Below are 26,504 nucleotides of genomic sequence, written 5' to 3' on the forward strand. Positions count from 1 at the left end.
GCTACATTTTGATGGGGCACCATTAGAAAGCAAGGAAATATGGAAGCTCTTGTTGAAATCAGGCAGATCTATATTTGCTCGTTATCGTTTCTATCGTGCTGTAGTACTATACATTGTAAAACAAATCATACATATCCTTTTCCCATTCCGATACCCAAAAACAACGCCTTCAACAACTAAAGCCTCGCACTGCGCTGCAACAAGTTGTACAGGAATTGAAAGAACTCTAGGCCCCGTGGTCGTCACTCCAAGCCATCCATTTCATCATGGTCAGCTTTTTCGCTAAGAATCGCTCATTTCATTATCATCATCGCTCTTGCATCGTCACTCTAGCTCCGCTTACAAACCCATCACCTCGCCAATCGAAAGCACCGAGCCATCGCACATGAAATAGACCGCGCCCACTAAATTATCATGTTAGCATTCATTCTTCTCAAGACATCTGGAGGACTGTTAAACTTACTGGCAAACTGATCCTTGCTCAATCCAGGTCCGCCACACTGCGCGCTGATGAAGCTCTCGAAGTGGCTCGCACAAGTCTTCGCATTTAGTGACGATAGTCCATCGATGCACCGCGCGCCAATCTTCACCATTGCCGTCACCTCGACCTGCGTCCGGTTCGCTTTGCCGCCATTTGTCGTCGGGGCATCGAATATGGTGGAGTTATACGTCGTGGCACTGTAGGTCGTCTCGTTGCTCCACCTGAAGCCGCTCGCGGTGCTAGCGCCGAAGGGATAGGTGCCGGAGCCGGGCGTACATGACTCGACAGCAGCGCAGGCGGAGGAGATGGCAATGCGGGCGATGCTGAGGGGTACAGCGCGGTAGGAGCAGGTTACACGAGTGCCGTACCAGCCATTGGAGCAGTAGTTGCGTTTTGCGAGAGTATCGGCGAGAGACGGCGACGGGATCGAGTCGACCTGGTGGATAGGCGAGGCGGAGATAGAGGCGGTAAGAGAGAGGACCAGGACGGTGAGGGAAGTTGGGAGATGCATGGTTATTCCTTAAGGAGAAGGCGAAGATGAAGTGGGTAGCTGGTTGCTGGGATTGCGGTACCGAACCGCTGCGACGGAATAACTCAAAGATAAGAGTAATTTGTAGAGGTAGGATATCGGAGAAGCTGTTTGAACTTGGGAAGGCTGTTCGATTTACTTGGTTGTATTGCTTGTGTTTTTGTGGTTGATTGTTCTGCTTGGTTGTTCTGCTTGGTTATTCTGCTGAGCTGATGGAGATACAAGGGCAGTGACAAGGGAAGGCTCTTATACTCTCCTCACGCTGAAGCCTCCAGAAGCTCCCCAAGACATCCGAAAAACATCCAGGTTCAGCAAATCCGGCTCAGGCGCACAGAGCCTCCGGAACCCACTTTCCCAACCCCTCCTTGAGCCCTATCGTCCAGCCCCCTTACCGTCTTCAGTGAAGTCGACGCCACAGGGGCCGCAACTAACGTAGGTACCCGCCACTTCTGGCCTGCCATTGGCCTAAAAATTCCACGCAAACGCGCCAGCAATGCGCTGCTATTTTCGCGTTTCCGGGCCAAGCAGAACGGTACTCCGTCATACCCAGGGTCACCCATCCCATGCACGACCACGCAGCTTGTCCGCCCTATCAGATTTCCAGAGAGCGGATTCCAGCATATGCAAATAGAGAGCAGTCGTTTCAAACAAATTTCTTGTCCTCCATCCATCCCAGTTTGCGCCTTTCTCCTGAGCATGGTCCGGCGGGGAGCCGACAGCAATAGCAACGAGGTGGCAAGCATCAATCTATCGACAGCTGTGTTCAGCCGTTGAGATGGCTGGGCGGGGAGCCTAGAGATTCTTTTATTATGTGCTGTATGAAGCGGATTTGACGTCGGTGAAGAGGAGGTTGGGCTGATGGGGTGGTGGCTGGCGGAAGTCGTAGTGGTCCGTGCACCACGGGACATTCTGCATGGGCCATGCTCCACCACGAGTCGAAACGAAACATGGAATTGAATAGATGGGTTACCTGCAGCCAGGTTATGAGAAATTCTGCCGGTCCTTACGGGAGTCTATTCAGGGGTCTTTTCCTGGATTGACGTGTCCCGAACCCAAGAGCAAATTGAGCAATCATCTAGGTTTATTCATTAGAGTTGGAGGACATGGGACTGCGCATTATTCCCAGCGTCTAGGGTACGAAAGAGGCATGAAGGCAATTCGTGTGAGTATACATGACCTTATCCCTTCGACCGGCCGCGTCCTCCCATAAGCTAGTGGACTGTGCGCGTACTAAGGTGTATAGCGTTAGTGTTGAGGATTCTAGCAATCTAATTAGTCAAATCGCCCTCGCTTAAGGTTGATCTGTGCTTTTGGGAGGACGCGGCCGGTCCAAGGGATAATATGGCGGGTAGCACTTATCTACTGAGGGATGATTTCTAGGAGAAGTACGAAGGTATTGGAGGTGTCGACCTGAATCGGACCTGCTTACGATTTTTCAGCTGCTTACTCTCGTATATCTCCAAATCTACTATGTGAGAGCTTCTGAGATGTTGATGGACGGCAAATTTGCGCTGCCAAGGTTTGTGGATTTCCGTGGCTTATCGCTCATTAACCTTTTCCAATGACGCGGCGAAGAGCCCACCCTATCGGCATCCCAACCTTTAGATGCTCTAAAGAAGGCTGCAGGTGGCGTGTTCGAGATACGCTCCTACACGATGGTTGCGGCTGCATCTTGGGCACGTTTGCAAAATGCACGGAAAGCGGATGTGCCTACGGTCTCGCAAGAAGAAATTGCAGCCTTGCAGGAATTCCAGTATAACGACACATTGCAAGGGCAAAGTATACGCCTCATCAAGCTTGAGGATGGGGAATTCAACAATCCCATCTAGTGCACACTCGAGACTCACTCCTTAGATGGGTCCACCCGCTATGAGGCTCTATCCTACGTTTGGGGCGATCCCCATGACACAATTCCAATTTCATGCGCTGGCCGGCGGCTTCATGTTACTCGCAATCTACATGCAGCTTTGAGGAAGATGCGTATGATAAATGACATGCGGAAACACGCCCCATTGTGGATAGATGCTGTCTGCATCAACCAGGCGAATGTGGACGAGAAAACAGTGCAGGTCCGGCTCATGGGCGAGATCTACGCAGGCGCCTCACTTGTTCACATCTGGTTGCACGACGTCCCTCGAGAATCCGTAGCCGACACTCTTGAAGGCGTTAAGATGATGAAAATAGTCGATTCCGAGATCATGAGAATCGAGAAGTCGCAAAAGGCCGGCGGAATGGACGACGTAGCCTACCGCAGCGTTGAAGCATACAGCAAGAAGCACCGCATGGATCCTGCCATTCAGTGGCTCAAGATCCTCAAAGTTGTTATGACGGAATGGTTCAACCGAATCTTGGTGCTCCAGGAGTGAGTTCGTGCCAAGGCTATTTTAATTCATATTGGAGAGATCATCACACAGTGGGAGATCATCTTTCGCGTCGCAACGACTATGACGCGGAGCCGCAGCTGGGGGATTATCTAGGCGCCATACGCACGTCACATGGAAGGACCCCATGCGCTAGTCTTGAATGCAAGGTCTTTCATACCCATAGGAGCTGCATTCGAGCGTGGCTAGGCTAAGAAGCTCCATGAGCTTGCTCATGAGATCGTCACTTTCCATGCCGCCGACAAGCGAGACAAGATCTTTGCACTAGTCGGCCTTTCCTGCGACACTCGAGGCGATTTCGTCGACTACAACATGTCAGTGCGAGACATTCTGATCAATGTTGCTAAGAATGCGCTGAGCGCGTACGAGAGAGGAGATCACCCAGCACTGGACTACCTGTCATTCGTTCAACACGAAGAAAGAGACGAACGAGACTCCCACGGCGAGGCCCTGAACCTTCCGTCCTGGGTCGCGGATTTTACACGTGACAGATTTCCGATTTCGCACAATTATCATCCTCTTGCTCTTGGATTCTCAATGCTTCAATTACCGGGCCTCGAAAAGCATTTCACCGTCCTGTTCGGATCCGACGAGGTCAGTGACTGTTATGCTATATCGATGTTACACACTAAAGATAATGAACAGAGCCTCACCGTCCATGCTGCACTGCTAGATGAGGTGCACGAGATCGTGACGCGAAATCCATATAAGCTCTCACTCGCGATGATCATGTCACCTCAGCAATACAATGACTTTGCGCAATGGATGGCAGAGTAGATGGCGATAGTTGAAGCCTCAACCAAGGCGCTCAGTTCCTATCCAATTGAGAAAACAGTGCAACAAGCACTAGCGGAGACGCTCGGTTTTGCACACGAGAAATCCGACTTCGGCATACCCGCCGGTACTATTGCAGCGCTGAAGAACCTGCAAGAGCTGATACCTTTGCTTCCACACCTTCGCTCCACTCGCAAGGGGCACGAATTAGGCGGCGACTCCGACCCTCAAATTATGAAGGGGGTGAACGAGATTGCTGCGGCCACGAAATCGTACATCCACGCATTCGACACCTTCTCGAAAGGCCGTTACTTCTGTGTCACAAAACGCGGGTACCTAGGATGGGTCCCGGAAGCGGCACAGGTTGGTGACCTCACCTACGCCGTTCGATGGTGTCCCGTACCTTATGTCTTGCGGCGCCTAGGGAGCGCCTATACCCCTGCCGGAGATTCGTATATCCACCAACACATGAGCGGAGAGACTTTAAGGACGTTGTGGGAGTCGGCTGAGTCAATCAAGATTCAGTGAAATAGATTATTTTTGAATAGAGCTCTAAGTGTTATCATTCTATTCAGTAGAGATGCGATACATGTCAGCATTTGCAGAATGACCACTCGCCCTTTGTCCAGGCGTCATGTCCACCAAAGACCACGACCAAGTGGGATTCTCATCTTTCATCTCTTCGAGCGAGCATCCAAGATGCCCTAGCGGAAGTAACGGCGCCAACACTAGTGAATAGCTGAAAGCCATTCGAATTTCTTAGTGCTCCTGATGTATGCAAAGGAGCGCTGGACCTGCTCACGCCAAGCTTGATGGAAATTGCCCAAGTACCCTTTAATTACCCATCCTGTCTTAGGACAAACGTCCTGAGTGAGCTTCAATGGCGGTGCCGTTCTAAGCCTCTCGTGGCTAGTAACCTCTTTCTCTCAATACGGCAGTACTGTATGTAACTGGTATAAAACTACCAGGGGCTAAATACAACAGTGAAAGTAATCTGCCTGTAATGGCCTCCGAGAGCTCTGCAACGCTAACACATGTTGCATTGACAAGAGCTCCATAAATTCGATGTTCGATGGTGCCAAAGTGCAGACGCGTGAGAGCTTCAGCAAATGCAAACAATGGTTACATGGTTAGAGACAGTCCCATGTCAGCCGTTTTCGCGCTGCAACTTTTGCTGGGCGTCGTAGAGCATCTGCAACTTATGGGAGGAGGAGGCGGTTGGATTCGGCCGTTTGCAACGAAGAGCAGGTGGGCAACGTCAATATCCCTTAACCCGTTGCTTCTGGCACAACGTTATCGATAAGGATCCAGCCAATAAGTGACTCTCGATGAGAACTGTACATCTGATACCAGTGTTCATGCACGAGCCAGCTTGGCGTTGCGCCTCAACGATACCGACGTATTAAAATATGCAGTTGCTGCAATGCTGGCGTCCCAGGGAAAAGGATGCTGGAAGTGGCTCGAGGCAGAACAGCTAAAGAAAGGGCTAGCGCACGGCAGTAAAAAGCAGCGGCTGGCGGAGTGGCTTGGGAAGAAGATCAAGATGGAGAGGCGAGAGATGAGTGAGATGTGTCACTTTTCTGGGTTTGGGATCAACAGGTGCTATAGCTTGAGATAGTAGTTTTAGCATATAAGCCAGTATTTGTATTTTTATTTGTATTTTGCATTGTTGTAGTTAGGTATGGCCAAATAAACTTTTTTTTAATTGGCTGCTAAGCGATTGCCACGGTGAGGTTAAAATTACGAACCTTGGTGGCCATAAGCCCGACATCACGCAAAGATACCACACGAATGCTTATCTCATAAATCAGACCCCCGGGAAGAAATTGCGCCACGGCGTGGCGCTAAGGGCTAGTGCTGCGCTTGTGGAGTCCTGCAAACTCCTAAGCCAATAAAATCACCTTACCCTAGTTCTATGGACTCCTGCGAACTCCTAGACCAATTAGATTACACTAAAAAGAATTTCTCCCTAAGGGTCTGAGAGCTTATGGGCGCCCTTTATATAAGAACTTAATGTTTCTTATTAGGCGACAACTCTTCTATTATAATACTGTATCTTATACCCTAAATTAACTCCAAAATATTTGCAATCGGAATTAATTAAAAGCTATTTATTTACTCTATCTAATTAAGAAATAATGGACGTCGCCGGCCTAATATATATGCCCCTATCTAATAATTCGCAAAGTCCTTTATCTAGCGCCCCTCTTAGCCCTCTTTTGCCTTCTAACGGACACCCTAACGGACACCTAGATGAATATTCTGACAGCGATATAAACTACCTTAATGATGAGCTTAATAGCGACGCTATTAAGGCTTTTTAGCCTTCCTCTAATAAACCTTTTCTTACTCGCGGTTAATATAATATAAGCTTTAAGGAACGGCAGTCTACGCAATTTAAGCTATAATAGGTGGCTAATATACTCCACCGCGTTCAATGGAGTTTTTAAACCTTTATACTTGCTTGGGCTAGGGCAGAAAAGGGTAAAGCGGTTATAATTTAGCACCTCTAATATGCCCAACCATAATAGCGACAGCGTGTACTAATGCGTGCTATAGACGATTTACGCATAAGGGTCATCTGCTAGCGTCCTTCTCTAGCAGATTCTTTTGCTGTAGAGCTTAATAATCTTATCCGTCAGCCCTACTTTGGTTAATTTAATCATACTATAGACCTAGAGACACTAGACTTTGAGCTAGCCTTCAGAATTATCCAAGAGGTTGCTCCAACATGGTATGCTATTCTTTTAAAACTTATAAGCAATTAGCGCGCCCACCGAGCTAGTTATAACGCTATATCTTAGTCTAATGCGTTATCTAGGCGATTATTTGCTATTACTAGTATAGTATGTTATTCTCGGGCTAAAAAGCGATCTAGCTTCCTCTCTTTAATACTAGATATCTATTTAATAGGCTCTAGTATAAAGCGGCGAGTAATTGAGACTCTATTAGGGCTTGGAATATATTATAGTTATTATTAGGCTAATTAGTTAATAGTTAAAGTCGCTAAGGAGGCAGAGGTACAGTACCTAACTCCTATAAACTCCTGTAAACTCCTAGGCTAATTAGCTAACTTCCTTAAAGACAGCTCTAGCGTTAAGCGTTTAGTAAGTAGGTAGTAATTGTCTATAACAACGTTAATTTTAAGGATAAGAAATGTGATGAGGTTGTGGGCTATACGGCTACAATACGGGCAATGATGACGGCGGCTATTGTTTTTTGCCCTAAGCTACTACCTTTAGGTTTACGTTAAGGTATGCACGATCTAACAATACTACTTAGGCTTAAAGATATACTAAATGCACCTGGTATATCTAGTAAAGATAATAGGATTAGGGTGAATATTACACGAAGCCTTATATTAGATGCACTTAAGAGAATTTATATAGATGGCGTCAATACTATATTTAGAGATAGTGATCGCTATCCTAAAATGTTGAGTGTGCATTGCCTTCCTATAAATAAGACTACGTTCTGGCAATTTGGCGCTATATTTAAGGATAAGGGTACTATTAAAGGTATATATGGCGTCCACAAAAGTATATTTCTAGACTAGCTTAGTTTATATACACTAAAAGATCCTACCAAAGCTAGAGCTGTCTATAACGACTTCCGTAATTAACTCTGGCTTATTTATAGAGACTAACTTACGGCAATCCGTATTAGGGCTGTTAAAAATAAGCAAACCTAGGCTTGCCAACTATACGACTAACGGGATTAGCTTCTTAGTATACCTACGTAGTTCTATATCCAGATAAACTTACTAAATACTATTGTCCGTATACATTAGGCACCTATTATTTCTAAAAAGGAGGCTTATTATTGCTTATAAGCTAATACTACTATATAGGGTCGTAGTTAGTATAGTCAGGAGAACGCTAAATATTACCTAATGGAACTAATTATTGCGTAGGGCTTCACGGCACATATAGTTGCATTATTCTATATAGTAATATAACGTAAGGGCTACCTTATTGCCTCTAGTAGAGACTTCTTTAAGTAAATAGACTACGTTACCGACGCTATTAGTTCTCTTATACTAAATTAATTTTTAAAACTTATTAAAGACGTCCGTCTAGCCGCCTTTATATTAGATATATGGAATAGTAATAGCTTTAATAAGCAACCGTATAATGATATTAAATTCCGGATAATGTGTTATATACTTTAGAAAATTAAGCTATTTCTAACTATTTAGTATGCTGTTAAATATACTAATATAGGCATACTAAGGCACTTTGTTAACCCTCTTATTATCTACTTTTTTGGCGCGTCCTAGCTTAACTATAGCCGCAAGATGTTATTCTATTAATAGAATCTCTCCTTAATAAATACTCCTAAATTATAGTATGTAATACTATTCTTTAGGCTTATCAACTAGCCTAGTAGGGTTACTATACATAAAGCAATTAACCTTAGGCTTAAGCATCTTAACGGTAGCTATAAGATTAAGATAAAATGTTATAAGAACTTAACCTATAATATAGATATTATATTTAACCGAGTATATCTATCTAATACTTAGGTTAGAGCGTTACGTAAAAGAGTAGAGGCTATATTTAGCGAGCACATGCCTAGGACTTATACTACTGCTACTGCACTACCAGATATGTTTTTACTTACTTATACCCTCTTTACTTCAGATCTAGCTAAACCGCGGAGTGCTAAATAATTAGCTGGTAGGAAGTTTTTTAATTCTCATAATATCTTATAAGAAGGTATTAAGGTGCTAGCGGATAAAGTTAATTAGTTTAACTAGCAGCACGTCCAATAATTAGGTATACTTAGGGGGTTATACCCTTCTAATACCCTAGATAATTTTAATGGATTTACTAATATAGAAGATTATACTAACCAGGTTAGGGAAAAGTTGGATAGGGTTATTAATCTAATAATTAACCTTATAATAATTAATATAATTAATCTTATAGAAATTAGAGTAGCTGACTAATCCCTAGACTTCTATAAACTCCTATAAACTCCTATAAACTCCTAGACCAATTAAATGCCTATATTTGTTAATGCTCTAAACCAATATACCTATAATAACTCCCTTAGGTTAAATTTACCTAGTTCTTAAACTCCTACAAACTCCTGCAAACTCCTAGGCTAATTAAATACCTATATTTCTGTTTAACTAGGCTAACTAATCTATACGAACTTATGTACGAACCTATACACGACCTTTTATACAACCTTTTATATGACCTTTTATATAACCTTTTACATGAATTTTTATATAAACTTTTATATATAAGGTAACAACAGAACCCAGCAACTGTATTTAACCACTATCTACCTATACTACCTACTGGACAACTTTAGGGCTTCTATAACGCCTTACAGTTAGGCCTATACTAAACAGTACCGTTATCTAGGATTACCCCTCGGATTAATATAGCCGGATTAAAGCTTGCCTACGAAGAATACTTTGCGGTTTAGCCTACACCAGACAGTATTATTATCTAGGTTTTACCCCTTAGATTAACGTAGCTGGATTAAAGCTTACCCACAAAGAACATGCTATAAAAGCCGCTACTTTAGCTTACTAGAGTGCTAGAAAGTAACGCCAACCTCCCCTCCCTCCCCCTTATACCGTAATGCTACTGCCGCTAAAACCTAGTAGTGGACCACTAGACGGCTTGTACGCCGCTAAAGACCTTAGCCCAGAAGGTGGGGGCGAGGGATCCTTAGGGTCCTTACGCTTCTACTTTAAGAGGCTACACCCACCAGAACGGGCCGCTACTTAGTAGCGAGCGTAGGTGTCCCCAGGCCTACTCACCTGCTATATACCCTTTTTAGAGTATACCCAATACTCCTTACCTAAGGCTTAGCAGGTAGTGCATTGCTTACTATCCACTAACTCCACCCCTAACTCCGTCTCTATTATCCGGCCGATATAGCCCCAATCTCTCCACTTATTCGGCCCTATAGCCGCCAACCCCACCACTAACTACGACCACCATTTGCCTTAGGCGGTAGGGGCGTATACGGCAGTTACCTTACCGCGGGGGGCCCAAGCCTATGGTAGGCGGATGGGGTTAGCGTGCTAGGCGAGGGCAAACCCGGCGGCAGTAAGGGCTAACGGCAGGAGGGCCGGCAACGGGGGGAGGGCTAGGGCGGGAGTAAGGGCTAGGGTAGGAGCAAGGGCTAGGGTAGGAGTAGGAGCAGGAGCTAGAGCCGGGGCCGGTAATAGTAATAGTAGTAGTGGTCTATAAACATATTTGAGCTAAGTACATACTATACAGTTATTAATACTTACGGCTCCTCTCTTAACTCCCCACCGCTAAACCATTTATCCTTATTATCGTCGTTATCGTTATCGTCGTTAGTGGCGGCGGCGGTAGGCGGCGGCGGCGGTGCTGCTGTTGCTGTTGCTGTTGCTACTACTGCTGCTATTACTACTGCTGTTAGGAGAGGAGGGCAGCGGTAAGGGCGAGGGCGCCTATTAAAACCAGTTAGTTATATCTTATAGTTAATAGTTAGAGTTCTAATACTAACCACGTTTTAACCCGGATTCTACTAAACCGAAGCTGGCAATAATAAAAAAGGGCCGCAGCCCGTAGTATTCTTTTCTTATTAAGGAGGACGTTAGGGGGGTGCGCACGCACCTAGAGAGTAGAAGGAGACATTTTAAAAGCTTTTTATTAAAAGCTTTAATGGGAGATGGTTAATAGGTATAAGTGTAAAGAACAATTTTAAAGTGGTTAAAGATATTATTAAACAAAATTAGAATTTTAATTTATATTTACTTTAAACTACTATAAACTCCTAGGCTAATTAAACAACATACTATCTCCTATGAACTCCTATAAACTCCTAGGCCAATAAAAACAATATACTATCTTTTATAAACTCCTATAAACTCCTAAACCAATTAAATATATTCTATATATTAATACAAAAGTTCTCTAAACCTTTTAGAGTTGCTTGCCTTATACGCCCTCTCTTTAAAATAGGTATAAAGGTTAGTATTTTATTAGCATTTAAATCTCTCTCTACTAACGGCAACCGACGTATTAATAGGGTTGTTGGCTCTGTATTTTCACGCCTCTGCCTTTATTTTTTTTAACTAGGAGTAGCGCTTTTTTGCGTATCTAATATATTAATAACTAGCTACTGGATATTTAACTAGCTGCTATTAGGGCTATGCCTAGCAGCGTTTACTCCTAAAGTGCGAGCTTATTTAAGCTATCTTATAGCACACTAAATACCTTCCGGTACACCATTAGGTGGGATAGATACGGTTAGTAATAGCAATACTAGCATACTAATAACTCCGTTAACCCATTCTTCTAGTCGTGAGGTTAACGGCGGTATACTAACTCTCGCTATATCTAACGACGTACGCTTATTTGCTCTAGCCGTCTTAATTACACGTAACTGTGCAGCCCTTAATACCTCTTATCTTGCAACCTGTGTGGTAAGAGTGTCGTCCCTTTTACAAATAGTTACGGCGTAATTAGATGCACTAGTACGAGATTCCTAACTATACTGGCCCTGTAGCTCCTATAGCTGCTATTATTACTTTTTTGCATATCTTATATCCTTTATCTTAGTATATAAATTGTTAACCTCCCTAATAAAGTACTAAAGTTGCTCTACTAATAGTTGCCTAGATTCCTCTCTATAAGGCCATATCTAAAGTAGAGGAGCTTTAGTATAGAGATAATTAAAGGTTAGCGTGTCCTAAAAGTCCGGTCCTAGTTTATACGTATACGCAAGCTGCTAGTGGTATATTATATCTATATACGCAGATAGCGGTATAGGGATACGCCTATATATACTGCTATATAATGCTTCTACCCGTGTAGTTACCTATTTATTAATAAGAGTTAGGGTAAGGTAAGCTTGCGTACTATTTTTTAGCTAAGTAATTAGTTGTGGGATATCCAGAGCCTAAGTAAGAGTTGGAAGCAGTGCTGGATTATAACGACTATAATATTAATCTAGTGGTACGCGGGTAACCTAAACTTATAGTGGTAACTAATTTTTACCAAGGTAAGTTAGAAAGGCCTTTCAATAGCATATACCGTTAATTATTTCCATCTATATAGCTAATAGCCCAGCGCGATAAGATATCTCTGCCTTGCTTTAAAATCTAGTTATTATAGCGTTATTAATAGAAGTAGGAGCCTGGCTTAAAGCTAATATCTAAGAGGAAACACTTTTTATATTACTTACGTCGCCGGGCGTATAGCCGTTAGCTAGTTAACTATATACTATTGCTTAATTAGCTAGTAGTCGATTCCGATATAGCCTGCAAGTAGTTTTCTAAGGTGCGTCTAGTTATAACTATGGCTGTTTAATTTCTGGTCTATTAACACCTTCCGTGTTAAAGGCCCAATACGGCAAAAATATATAACCTTTACTAGTCCGACCGTAGCCCCGTCTACTACGACTAAGACGCTGCTAATAATCTATAAGACTCTTTATAATTAGAAACTTCTAAAGCGCTACCTATTTAATATCCGGGACATTAATACCTATACTAAGAGAGGTTGTTGCCACTATAATCCTTATAGACGATAAGGATTTCTTAAACTCTTTATATTAAGTAGTACGATTATACTTTTAAATATATACAGTATACACCTAGACCACATTAGTAACGCAATAAGCTTTACTATTAGCATTAGTAGTATACTGTTTATTAGGTGTAAAGGTTAAAGTTTTTATAAGGAGTGCTCTTTAGAAGTATGCCGCTGCTTCCTAGATGGACCGACGACCGTTTATAAAGATAATCGTCTTTAGTATTTACTCTAGGACTACGGTATCTAAATCTATATACGCGTCTAATAGGAAGTATAGTGCGTCTTATAAATCTACCTTGCCTTTACCAAGCGGCAGTACGCAGATTAAGACATTGGGGCGATTTATAGAAGTCCTAATAACCTTAGTCTGGTATATACGGTTACCTATAGAGCGAAAACTAGCGTTACTAAGAACTAGTTGTTCTGCCTCCTTATTAAGTGTAGTAGAATAACTAAACTAAACCATATTCTGATAAAGTATTGTCTATAGCTCGCCTAATATTATAAACGTCGGTCGGAACGATTCCTATTGCTTTACTAGATAACACTTATTAATTACAATAAGTCTAATCCTAGCCTGTAGTTCTGGGCTCTTTAATATATCTTGGAAAGACTTTAACAAGGCCTGCTTAGGACTAAGAAGTATATATATATATATACTATCCTTTACTTTTCTAATTAGGGCCTTATCTAGGCTCCTATTTTTAGTAGTAATAAGACACAGATTAGAACTATTAAGCTTCTAGATATTATCTAACTGTTTGTTACTAAGCTTACTTAATAGGACTATCTAAATAGTAATCTTACCCGTTAAGATTAAAAAAGCATAAAAAATAAGACTTTTTCTAAAACCCGTGCGTGTAATAAGAAGTATATTACCAAAACTAAATATTAGACGTCTTAAGGTACATATCTATTTAAAATAAGGGGTTTAAGGGCGGCCTCCTGGGTTTATATACCAGAGTATTTACTTAAGATATACTTTTAGAACGGCCATCTATAATAGAACATTTTCCTTATACCGAGCTTCCTTAATAATAGATGGTAATTCTTCTAGGTCTATTAAGCTGATTGCTGTAATATAACCTGGTTATAATATTGGACGTAGACGAATCTCTACCCCGCCTGCCCTTATTTTCCGCTAACCCTTATACCATTTCTTCCTACGATCGCGATTTTGTTTAGGTATCTGATTGGCCTAGAAGTTTATAGGAGTTTATAGGAGTTCGCGGGAGTTTATAGGAGTTAAAAAGAATACAAATTGGCTGTGCTCTAATTAGTAATAGGTGGTGTATATAGAGGAGTAACGCTAGACACGCCCTAGGGTCCTGTATATAAGCGATCTAATTGGCCTAGGAGTTCGCAGAAGTTCGCAGGAGTTCAAAGGAGGTTATAGGACTTAGCCGATAACAAAAGTAGACGTAATATAGTTATGGTGTAGATAGTAGTAGGAGGAACGGTTTATAAGTGTTATAAACATTTAAATCCAAAATATAGTTAAGGTTTTGCACGATGTATCTTATACCTTTAACTGCGTTATAATTAGCTTTTATATATATAGAATTAAAGACTATTACCTTAAGATTGAAATGCATCGAACAAAGCATTAATAACTATTGGTGGGGCCTTTTGTAGAGCTAGTTGAAGTTAAAATGCGCGATCTAAAACATTTAAATCTCACCAAAGCGACGCCTATAAGCTCTCAGACGCTCTGTAGAGGATTTTGTTGGGTGACAGGGGTGCGCAGGGGGCTGAAATTAGTGCGCTGTTCTAATTGGTCCAGGAGTTAGTAGGAGTTGGCAGGAGTTAGGGCGCTATTCTAATTGGCTCAGGAGTTTATAGGCGTTTTAGAGGGTCTATGCGTTATCCCGTGTCACGGAATAAATCTTCTGCGGAGCGTCTAATTTATGAGATAAACGAATGCCAGGTAATTCAATTCTAGAGCTCCCTAGCGAAATCCGACTACAGATTTACACCTACGCGTTCTCCTCCCCAACCGGCTATCTCTATGCTCTACCACGTCACGAAAACTATGAGCGCTTCACTCTCGCGTCATTCGAACCACCTAACTGTATATGCGGTGGACTAATCGCCTTGCCTCTATTGCAGACTTGCAGACTTATTAATTCGGAAGCAAGAGATGTCGTTTACGAGCACAACACCTGGGCTATTCCTTACATTGGCGACCTGCTCTGGAAATTTCGGGAATTAGACGCAGGGCTGAGCCACCGTGTCAGACATATCTGGCTTAAAGTTGACTTCACACACCGCCCCGGCCTTAGAGATACAGCCAAATCATTAGATGTTCTGTCCAGATGGGCTCAACAGGCAGGGAATTTGCAGACAGTAACGTTGAACGTAGTTGCAGGAATCGAGGAAATGATGGAAGTCATAGACTTGAGGACCTTTGGCGAACCGTTGTATTCTGCAATGGGAAGGTTCAACCCAAGGGCTGGGGAGAAACTGTTCGACGAGTACCTCAGGGTGTTGCGAGATAGTTGGGCCGAAGACCATAGCCGATGGGCAGGTGTTAAAAGGAAGTTGGAGCTACGGGTAGAATATGTAAGGGACGGTTATATTGGTGACCCAAGAGAGATGGTTAAAGAGATGCACGATGCATTTAAGGGGGAGCTATGGATCGATGGCAAGCTATGCTACAAAGACGGCGAAGAGATCCTACAACCTTTTGAGTGGGATAGCTGGGCAGGTATATTCCAGATAGCTTGGTTTAGGAACCATAGCCGCTTTTGGAGTCATTAAATAAGGAAGGGGAAAGAAGTGGTTTTATTTAGTTAGAAACGATCTAATCTGCATGCGCTCCCCACCTAAGGGGAAGTGATGGGTAGAATTTAATCAAAGCGGTTTCTTGTTGTAGTCAATTGCACGACCAGCTTCCCCCCCTTTGGCGAGTTGTAGATTCGGTACGGGCGTCTAATTTCGCTTGATTGCCTACAGCCTCTCGGCAGCTGCTCGATCTCCTCTAGCTCCTCTAGCTCCTCTAGCTACTCTACGCTTATATAAAACTTAGGCCAAGAGTATAGATACCCTCTCTATCCCTTCCGCTGGTACATTTCGTCCTACTGTTATCGATAAGAGTTGGCCAATAGAATCAATAGGATCAAGGCTCCGTGATAAAAAATACGAGCCCGTAGAATCTGCTAATTTCCATATACAATTGCTATATACACTCAATCTTTAGAGTTAAGTCGCTCTAAATAAGGAAGCCAACACTTATTCTTTCTACAGAACGGAATTTGGCAAACGGAGCAGCCAAATGTAGTCCTTGGAGCTCTGCGACGCCTCTTCCAACTCTTACTATCGCGAGCTCTATATACTGTATTTGGTAAGAGCTTTAAGAGAGCCTTCCTACGTCCTCTATACGGCGTCCGAGTCTCCCTACCTGCCTTAATATAAGCAGAGCAGAACTTCTGTTTTATAAATAGCTTTACAAGCTTATAATTATCAACCAGGTACCACAAAATATCACTTATAGAGTATCTAACTGGCGCCTTCTAATTATACTCTCGCGGGAGGCGAGTTAACTTTTTAAAGAGAGCCTGCCGAAGATCCTTCCAAAACTGCTTATGCGTATCGCGAGTATTATTAAAGGAGGTATAGGAGGAGAGCAGAAAGCAGTTAACAGGAATAATATTAAGGAGAAGGTGCTATAAAGGCTTCCAAGTCTTTATATAAGGCCGCTAAGTATTATAATAAGATTGCCTCTGGTTGGTAAGATTAACCCCTAGTATGTAGTAATTATAGTTATCTATAAAGGTTAGAATTAGTAGAGCTTTAACAAAATCGTTTCCGAACACCTTACGTGTTTATTTAGTAGAGCTAGCAGTAAGGATAGGACGCCGCTGAGGGGTAATGATAGACTTCTGCCCTAGTTATAATATATAACGTTAGCGGGAAAGTAATTAAAAAGCAAGGTGGATTTCTTACCGTTATTAACTGTACTCATAAAAAGGACTACTTGGGCGTCCTTCCAAGCAAATTCCATTACTTTTAAGTCCTTTAAGGTGGCTCCGTATAAAACACCCCACGGTAGCTAGGCTATATGGTAGAGCTTAAGGTAAAAGAGTCTCTTATTAATCTGCTTAGTAGAAATCTTTTTCCTACTTCCTCTAGCCCTAATTAAGATATCGCCTTCGGAGTTACCTAACTCCTCACGCTTTATTTTAGTTATACAAACGGTGCCTACGCCTCTAATTCCAAAGTCGCGAAGCTTGGTAAGAAGTTTAACACTTATAAATAGATTATTAAGCCAAATAATGTAACGCCTAGGGGGGTAGAGAGGCTTATCCGTATTAACATCGCGCTAAGAGAGTAGATTAAGTACGACTACCTATGTCTTTAAAAAGCCCTCCTTAGTAAATATAGTATTAAAATCCACCGGGCCCTTTTTATTACCTTTAGTGTGGAACAACCAATTAAGAACATAGCCCTTATTAGCCAGCACCCAAATCTTAAAGCCTTTAGGCGTTAGTTTTAATAGAATATTAATAATTTCGGAAGCGCGTCCTATAAAGCGTTATATCGTTTTATTAACTATAAGGTAAGTTCCGGGGGTATAAAGCTTGCAATAGCTTAATTGGAGGTGTTTAGAGAGATCGTAGACTCTATTAAATATCATACGCAGTATAGGGTCTTCCTTTAACTAAGGATCTATACATCTAAAGTAGCGATCTAGTTGCTAAAATCTTACAAGGCCTATATAGTTTTTGGCTACATGGCCTGCACCAGCTAGTTCTAAATCGCCTCAGTAGTCCTCAATAGAAGATTCTATGGTGATACCCATATAAATTAGCATACTAAAGTAGGCGTACAATTCTTGCCTATTTATTAGTTTCCATTTGCGGGTAAATTTAGCTTCTTCTACAGGATAAAGCTCTGTATACTTATTTATCCACTCCGCGAGCTTATCTATTATTTTATTAGTAAAGAATAACTTAAATATAGCTAAGGGATTGTGTAGATCAACGTCTGGAGGAAGATTTAGGGTGCTATAGTTGTCAAAATTCGCGATAGATAAAGGCTTAAAGGAGGGCAACGGCCACGGCTGCGGGGGAGGTTCTTTTGCCTTCTGAGTCGGTGGAATTAAATATTAAGTTGGTAGAACAAAGTCTATGTCATTAGAAGTACGATTAGTAGGCATAGTTAATTAATGTAATTAATTAAATCTATGTAGGTTATACGCGTACTTTTGGTTCTGGTGTTTTGGTGTTCTACGTACGGTCCAACTCTCGTAGGATCCTACCAGCGGAAGGGATATTCTAGTAGTATAATAGGAATAAGATAGAGCGTTATATAGGGTCTGCGGCATAGAGTGTAACGAAGCCTTGTAGTAGGTACTATAGTAGACTTATTATTAGGCTAGGTATATAGGTAAATATATAACGATAAGATTTAGCTATAGAGTAAGTGCCTAACAGATTAACTCTAGTTATATTCTAAGATTTACTATAAAGAGAGAACTACTTAAGGTAGAGACTATAGTCTTTTAAATACATACTATAACTTCTAAGAAATGTACTAAGTATATTATATTCCTATATTCTAAGCCAGCCCTATAACCCTTTATTTTATAGTTTAACTAGTTTTTGTATCTCTTACGCTTTTACTACTAGTCCGTTTATATCCTCCCTAAATAGTTGTGCTACTACTAATATTAGGTCTATAATATTATCTCCCTTCTCTTTATCTTTATTCTTAGAGAAATCCTATATCTCTAAGTTATTAATTAGAGGTATAGTATTTCTATTTTTAATTTAATAACCTTTATTATTTCTAATGCCTTCTATTAGATCATTATATTCTAATTATTCTAATTATCCTTTCGCTTAGTAAAATTATACTATTATATTCTTACTATACTAAGAAAGGCTTAGTTTATATTATAATCGCGGCTTTATCTAGTCGCTAATATTTCTCCTATACTAAGTATATAAAATTAAATATACAATCGTCCTATAATATTTAATCTGCCTCTAATACTAAGTATATATATCTTATTATTAGAGAGCCACTATAGCAGCAGAATATGCCCACTAATTATCTAATAAAGAAATAACTATCTCCAATTGAATTTACGGCATATTATACCCTAAAACTAATATATATTCTATAGCCGGAAAGTCTACGCAATACGGAAGGGTTATAATAGACTTAAAGGGTAGACGCTCTATAGAAAATTGCGACACTATAATAAACATAATAGGGGGTAACCTAACTATAACAACTATGGCGTAGCGACTAGAAATAGCAGAAACTTATAAACTTTTTAAAAGATATTAAGGAAGATTTAGGGAAGAGAAAGGATAAATAGCTACGCGTAAAGGTAGTGCGAGTAATATAATAAGCAGGCCTAATTGCCTAAAAGCTTTAGATAAAGTATAATAGGAACTAAAACGCTATAGAGAATAGGCTTAAATATATTAAAGACGCTATAAAAATATAGGGAATACTAATAGTATAGGCAGTAAAGCTAATATGGGCTAATATTACTATATATGCCTAACTAGCGACTCTTTAGCTCCTACCTAGCGTAGTACTAGTTAGAGCTATAATTAGGGTTAGAATATTAGAAGTAGTAAAAACGGAACTAAAATAGATCCTTATATTAATTAAAGTATATATATTAAGAGTAGTAGTAGTAAAGGTCTTATAAAGCAGTAATATAGAGGTTACGCTCCCGAACTAGTAGGTAAAGGACTAGACTATTATTTAGGAAGATACTCCTAAGTATAAGATCCTCTATTAGAACTACCTAGTTAAAGTAATTAAGGTACCCTTTAATATTATAAGATACCCCTATAACACCTTATATACGTCTACCTATTTCTACTAACTTAGTAACTAAAGACTAACTATAAGACGGCAATTTAATGGCAATCTACTGTATTCTGCTATATTCTGCTAAGTTTTACTAAAACTACTACCTAAATCCTATCCCGCTCTATGTATATATTAATTAAGTAATTAAGCTAATAATATATACCCTTTCTTCCCCTTTTCCTACCTTCTTTCCTTATATAATATCTTAACTTTATTATATAGTTTATATATATAGCTTAATAGTATCTACTCTGCTATATATTATGGCCGCTTATACTTACTCTATAATACTATATTACGTTAAACCTATACCTTATACCACCCCGCCCTATTCTGTTTAGTATATAAAATAACCTAAAAGCCTATATATCTATAATTAACTTACGCGATATATTTACCAAATAAATAAAAAGCCTATAGAAGGCCTTTATAGACGCCCTAGCTTAATAAAAGGCCTAATACTAAAAGATAATTAGACCTTTAAGAAAAGAAATTAAAGGGATCTATTATAACCTACTATCCGCTATACTATCGCCCTTACCTACCCCTACTAGTATTAACCTATAAGTACTAGATGGAAGAAATATATCAAAAACTAATTCCTTAACCCCAAATTTATCAACCAGTGCCCCTATAAAGAAGTTAACTAAATGTCTCCCTAATCCTCCCGCCTATTTAGGCAAAAGGAGTAAACTATACTCCTTTTTTAACCAACTTAAAAATAAGCTAAATGGCAATATTAATTATTACACTACTCCCAATAGTTAGTTATGCTACGCTATAAGCCATCTAATAAAAGACGCTGTAGAAATTAGATACCTATTTTAGCTAAATACTATAGAAGAGCTAGTTGCTATACTAGAAGCCTTTTATAGTAACCCTAACTAAATGGCTACTATAGAAAGGAAACCAAATAAGATAATATAAGGCTCTAAGAACTTCCTATTATACTTCGCTAAGTTCTACCACTACGCTAAAGAGACTAGATAGAATAAATCTGCCTTAATTAACCATCTAATAGAATCTTTAAACTCTAAATTAAAAGTATCCCTAGTAGGGGTTAGACTGCTAAATACTATTCCTACCTACGCTAATATTATTAATAGCCTATATAATAATATATCGGCAAAATATGGTACCCTATCAATGGCCTTAATAGTTAGTAGTTGACGCAATTGGCGCGTAGTTGAGGGCATTTAGCAACTCGACCGACTAGCTGTAACGGCGCTATCGCACGTTACCTGCCAAATTCTGCTATATTCTGCCAACCTGCGATTAGCCTGCCTAAAGCTAGCGCCTTGGCGGCTTACCCTATATATTTGTTTATATCGGTCCTAGTAACCCCTTTTCCTTTTCTTTAGCTTAGTATCTTTATAAGATAGTATTCTATAAGCTTCGGTTTAGAAGTATTTATATAAGCCGTTACATTATACTAAGCTCTCCCTATATTGCCTAGGAAGGCCTTAATAATATCCCACCCTAAAGAGAAAACTTCGTCTGCAATAACGCGTTAACGCGCTATACTTAGACACTAAAATGACTCTACATTGCCTAGAAAGGCCTAGATAATATCCTACCTTATAAGCTAGATAGGACTAGACCTATACCCCCAGAATTAAAACTAAAGTATATAATACTAACGAACCCTAGGAAGCTAATAATGGCACCTAAAGTAAGCTTATTTAAGAGAGTTGCCTTTACCTAAAAGGAACCTAAGATCTAATTAGGATTAGAAATTAAAGATAATAATAACATTATAAATATACGCGAGTAGATTCGCGCCCTTATAGCCAGCTAAGAAGCTAATTGTCTTAAGGTAAGAAATATATAAGAGACCCTATAAGAGATTCTAGAAAGCCTTACGGCCCTATAAAATAGCCCAGCTTCCCCTTCTTAAAGCCCTAGCCGATATACTTACTCTACTAAATACAATATACTAGGGAGTACGGATATAATAACGAAGTAATTAAAGTCTGTTAAGCTCCCTAACCCCTAACTACTATTTAACGGGATAGACCCTACCTTTAAGAATTAGAGGATTTAAGTATAAGGAAAGCTCCGCGTTAACTATAGCTATTTCCTTTCTAAGGAAGCTAAAATGCTCTACCTTTTTAGTTAAACTACTAGGGACGCCCAACGGCACCTTTAAGCTAAGTTTAAGGACAATTCCCCTATCCAATTTATATTTATTAACGAGATAATATAGCACCAAGCGGCTATCTATATTAACCGAAATAAAGTACGGGACGCCTAGTATAACTATAATTGCCTAATAATAAAACCGAACTAACCCTTTACTAAATTTTAAACTTAATTCCTATACCTTATAGGAGAAGGCCAGGTTCCCCTTAAGAACTACTAATTAGACCTATATAATAAGCTAATAATTTGGCTATAAGAGAAGATTACTATAACCTTAGATAACCTTTTAATGTATAATAGACTTATAACTTATTGCCTATTACTAGATTTAGAACTAAAGCAAATTAACGCCCGCCCTAATTGGCAGAAGCAACTCCGGAATAATTAAAACTTATTAACTATACCTATAGGAGCTAAAGTAGGAAGATAAGCTATAATCGCTTTTGTACTAAAAGCGGTTATATCTATGCACCGGCAGGCCTCGCCTAACTAGCCATATACTATACCCCTAACCAGTACTTATCGCAATACCCTAATTAACCCTACCTTAGCCACTTACTATAACTATAATAAGGAGGATTACTTTGCCTTATTTTACCTAGAGCTAAAGAATATAGGTAATATTAAGGAGATAGAGGAAGGAGAAATGTCTGACGAGTTAGGAAAAGAAGAGCCCTAGGGAAAGACTCCCCCCTAGGGTACCCTATTAATCTTAAAGAGATTAATCTTAGTTAGTTAATAGGTGGAAAGTATTTTACTATTATATATATAGTATCTTAAAATAGATATAAAGTAAATATAACTGCCCTTATTAATACTAGAGCAAATAGCTTTACCTTTATAAATACTACCTATATAAATAATGTTACTAAATTTCTAAATGCAAAAGCTACCCAATTAGAGAAGCCTATTTAGGTAAAGGGCTATAACGGCTAAGCCGGTTAGCCGGTTACCTACATCTTAAAGTTATATATTACTTTTAATAGATAATATTAATACGGCATCCCTTTCTATATCTTAGACTTAGGGTCCTATAATATAATCCTTAGCCAAAAATAGATATCCTATTTTAATATTTAGCTAAACATATAATAAAGATAATTTATTTAGCCAGAGGATAGACTAAAACTACCCTTATTTATTAGGGAAATCCAAACTAATTATAAGACATTAGCCATAAAGGCTAACCCTACCTACTAGTAGAATGTCCAGGCCCGTAACCTAGCCTTTACCTAAAAAGACGCTCGCCGTAAAGCTAGAAAGAACTCTATACTAATAAAGATACTCTCCTAAAGCGTTATATCTAAAGAGGACTTTACGTACAAAAGTGGGATAGATAGTAATGTAGACGGCATCTAAATTGCGCAGATTTAACCGGTATAGAAAAGAACATATTAACAAAATATAAGGGATAACCTCCAAAAGATGCGATAGGAGCTAAAAGGAGTAATAATAACGCCAGTACCCTAGAAGCCCCTAAGGTTATATACGCCCCCATTATTATATAACCCCCCTATAGTAAATATTACCGTAATTAGTACTATAGTGTTCTACTTTAATATATACCAGAAGGATAATAAGGTCTTTATAATAAGCCTATATAAGATTAACTAAATTATTAATAATAGGGAGGAAAGGCTAGCTAAGGAAACTAATAAGGAACTAGTTAAATGCCTTTTTTTTGCTATTTATATAGATTATAAGGATGTATTTTTAAAAGTAGCCTTAAATAAGTTACCCCCTTATTAGACGTATAATTATAAGATTTAATTAAAAGCTAATAACTTGCTAGGCTATAGCCCCCTCTACTAATAATTAATAAATAAGCTAAAAGTAATAAAGCAGTATTTAATTAATAACCTGGATAAAGGGTTTATTAAGCTAAGTTAAGCCCCTTTTACTTCCCCTATTCTGTTTGTAAAAAAGCCTAATAAAGCCCTTTATTTTTATATCGACTATTAAAAGCTAAATACTATTACTTAAAAGGACTAGTACTTTATTCCTTTAATTAACGAGACCCTTATACGTCTAAGCTAGGTAAAGATCTTTACTAAACTTAATATCCGCTAAGCTTTCTACCGAATTAGGATAGACCCTATATCTAAAGATTTAACAACGTTCCGTACCTATTATAGTTCCTATAAATATAAAGTTCTTTCTTTTAGACTAATAAATGGACCGGCTACGTACTAAAGGTATATAAATGACGTTCTTTTTAATTACCTTAATAAGTTCTGTACGGTATACCTAGACGACATTTTTATATACTTAGATAACAAACTTAAGTATTAAGTTTATATTAAGAAGGTCCTAGAGAGACTATAAAACGTAGGCTTATAAGTTAATATTAAGAAGTGCAAGTTTAGGGTAAAACGTATAAAATACCTTAGGTTTATCGTAACTATAAAAGGAATTAAGGTTAACCCTAAGAAGGTAGAGGTAATCCATAACTAGAAGCCCCCTTATATAGTAAAAGGAATCTAATCCTTTCTTAGTTTTTATAACTTCTACTACTAGTTTATCCGCGGCTATAGAATTATAGTAAAACCTCTTGTATAACTAACTAGGAAGGACACGCCTTTTGTCTTTAATAATAGCTATATAGAAGCCTTTAAAGAGATAAAGGATCGGCTTATCTCCTCCCTAATTCTTTATTACTATAACTTAGATCTTAAATTAATGCTAGAAACGGACGCCTCTAATAGGGTTATAGCGGGAATCCTATTACAGTTATATATAGACAGTAAATAGTACCCTATTACTTTCTTTTTAAAAATAATAAACCTAGCTAAGTATAACTATAAAGTATATAATAAAGAAATGCTAGCTATTATTTAATTACTCTCCTAATAGTGTGTAGAGCTTAAAGGTATAAACTCCTAGATTAAGATATATATAGATTATAAAGCCCTAGAGTACTTTATAACTATAAAGCAGCTTACTAAATAATAAGCCTAGTGGGCTAAAATACTCTCCTAATTCTTCTTTACAATTATATATTATTTTAGTAAGTAAAACTTTAAGGCTAATACCCTAACCTAAAGAAAACAAGATATAGGACCCTAGGATAAGCTAAAGACCTAATATTAGACGCGCGCCCTTTTCTATTTAGAATAGCTTAACCTACGGATTCTTAAAAAGCTAGACTTTTAGTAAAACAAGCTAGTACTAATAGAGGAGTTCTTAAATAAGCTAATAGGGCTAATTAACCGCCTCCTAACTGTAAACCGCACGGCTAACGCCCTAAGGGCCCTCTATAAATAAGCCGTAAAAGAAGACCCTAATTTTAAAATAGAGGAAGGATTGCTCCTATACTAGGAGCGGCTTATAATCCCTAACGTTAATAATTTACGGACTAAACTAATCCGCGAAGCTTATTATTAAGTCTCTATAGTATACCTTAGTAAAAACAAGACCCGTAAAATTATTAACTACCGCTATTACTAGCTAAGAATAGTTGCGGATATTAATTAATATATATAGAACTGCGAAGATTGCTAGAGAGCTATAATCCTATAGGATAAGACCCTAGGACTACTTAAGCCACTCCTAATACTAGAGCGCTCTTAGCAGTATATCTTTATAGACTTTTATAAACTACTTAGGGACCATAACAGATATAATATAGTTATAGTTATAGTTAACCGCTTTGGTAAACGCCTGTTCTTAATTCCCTATTATAAAAATATTAATACTAAAGAGGCAGCCCAGCTATATATCTATTACGTTTACCAAATCTATAGACTACTAAATACTATTATATCTAATTATAGGCTATAGTTTATATTGGCCTTCTAGAATAAGTTTACCTAAATTCTAGACATTAAGCTAAAGCTTTTTATAGCTTATTACCCCTAAACAGACGGTTAAATAGAGATTATAAATTAGTATCTAGACTAGAGGCTTAGGCCCTTTATTAACCATTTCTAGAATAACTAATCTAAACTACTAACCTTAATAGACTACGCGCAAGCAACCATACCCTATAACTCTATAGGGGTTGCCCCAATTTAGCTAGAAATAGGATACTTACCCTATATAAGCTTTAACTAGAAAAGGCTAAAAGAACCCTAGACTGTATAAGAGAAGCTATCCTATACTAAGGCCTAATAGCACGCTAAATAATTAGAGGAAGCCTAGACGGTAGCCTATAAGAACCTAGAAAAAGCTTAAAGGTTAATAGAATAGTAGACGAATAAACACCGTTAAGAGCCTAACTTTACCCCTAGTAATATGGTCTAGGTTATAATAAGGAATTAGAAAACTAAACGACCTAGCTATAAGCTAAACTACCAGATAGTAGAACCGTATAAGGTTTTTAAGAAAATAGGCAACTTATATAAGATAAAGTTCCCAGATTTAATTAGGGTTTACCCTATTTTCTTACTAGATAAGTTATAGAAAGCTATAAATAACCTATTACCTAGACAAAAGAACAAGCCTCCCCTACTAGTTTAAGTAAATAGTGATAATAAATAGGAGGTTAACAAAATACTAGCCTATAAGATAGTAAGGGGAACGCTAAAATACCGTATTAAATAAAAGGGCTATAATTCTAACCTAACCTAGTACCCTATATAGAACTTTATAAGCTGCCCCTAGAAGCTTAAAGAGTTTTATAATTAATACCCTAATACGCCTAGACTTTTAAAGTACCTAGATAAATAGATAGAATGCTAGTATAATAAAGATAATAAGTTACTAGAAGAATATAGGGACAAAAACGCCCTAAAGCCCTAGTATAGCTATCTGCTAAATTCTGCTAAATTCTGCTAGTATCGTAAAATTTTAGATATCTAAAAACTTTGACCACTAGTTAAAGTTGT

At 39.0% G+C, this 26,504-nt stretch overlaps 5 protein-coding genes across 5 annotated transcripts; 3 read left to right on the forward strand and 2 right to left on the reverse strand.

Moving 5' to 3' along the window:
* Window positions 1–339: 339 nt before the first annotated feature.
* Window positions 340–992, reverse strand: K441DRAFT_679272 (uncharacterized protein; the record flags this gene model as incomplete). The annotated part of the gene is made up of 2 exons (XM_067651245.1): window positions 340–404; window positions 464–992. The coding sequence occupies 2 exons, from the start codon at window positions 990–992 to the stop codon at window positions 340–342; spliced, it is 594 nt and encodes a 197-aa protein (XP_067501572.1).
* A 163-nt stretch (window positions 993–1,155) lies between these two features.
* Window positions 1,156–1,879, reverse strand: K441DRAFT_193542 (uncharacterized protein). Its single transcript, XM_067640446.1, has one exon. The coding sequence runs from the start codon at window positions 1,751–1,753 to the stop codon at window positions 1,319–1,321; it is 435 nt and encodes a 144-aa protein (XP_067501573.1). The 5' UTR covers window positions 1,754–1,879; the 3' UTR covers window positions 1,156–1,318.
* A 999-nt stretch (window positions 1,880–2,878) lies between these two features.
* K441DRAFT_510251 (heterokaryon incompatibility) lies at window positions 2,879–3,133 on the forward strand (the record flags this gene model as incomplete). Its single annotated transcript, XM_067642088.1, has 1 exon — window positions 2,879–3,133. A coding segment is annotated over one exon (255 nt), but the record flags the coding sequence as incomplete, so codon positions are not given.
* A 2,330-nt stretch (window positions 3,134–5,463) lies between these two features.
* On the forward strand, window positions 5,464–5,804 carry K441DRAFT_663788 (uncharacterized protein). Its single transcript, XM_067649256.1, has one exon. The coding sequence runs from the start codon at window positions 5,589–5,591 to the stop codon at window positions 5,781–5,783; it is 195 nt and encodes a 64-aa protein (XP_067501575.1). The 5' UTR covers window positions 5,464–5,588; the 3' UTR covers window positions 5,784–5,804.
* Window positions 5,805–15,201: 9,397 nt separating this feature from the next.
* On the forward strand, window positions 15,202–15,482 carry K441DRAFT_663789 (uncharacterized protein). Its single transcript, XM_067649257.1, has one exon. It carries the CDS (start codon window positions 15,295–15,297, stop codon window positions 15,457–15,459), a length of 165 nt encoding a protein of 54 aa, XP_067501576.1. The 5' UTR covers window positions 15,202–15,294; the 3' UTR covers window positions 15,460–15,482.
* The last annotated feature ends 11,022 nt before the right edge of the window (window positions 15,483–26,504 follow it).

The sequence above is a fragment of the Cenococcum geophilum genome (assembly GCF_001692895.1).
Source record: "Cenococcum geophilum 1.58 unplaced genomic scaffold K441scaffold_34, whole genome shotgun sequence".
NCBI classification, from domain to species: domain Eukaryota; kingdom Fungi; phylum Ascomycota; class Dothideomycetes; order Gloniales; family Gloniaceae; genus Cenococcum; species Cenococcum geophilum.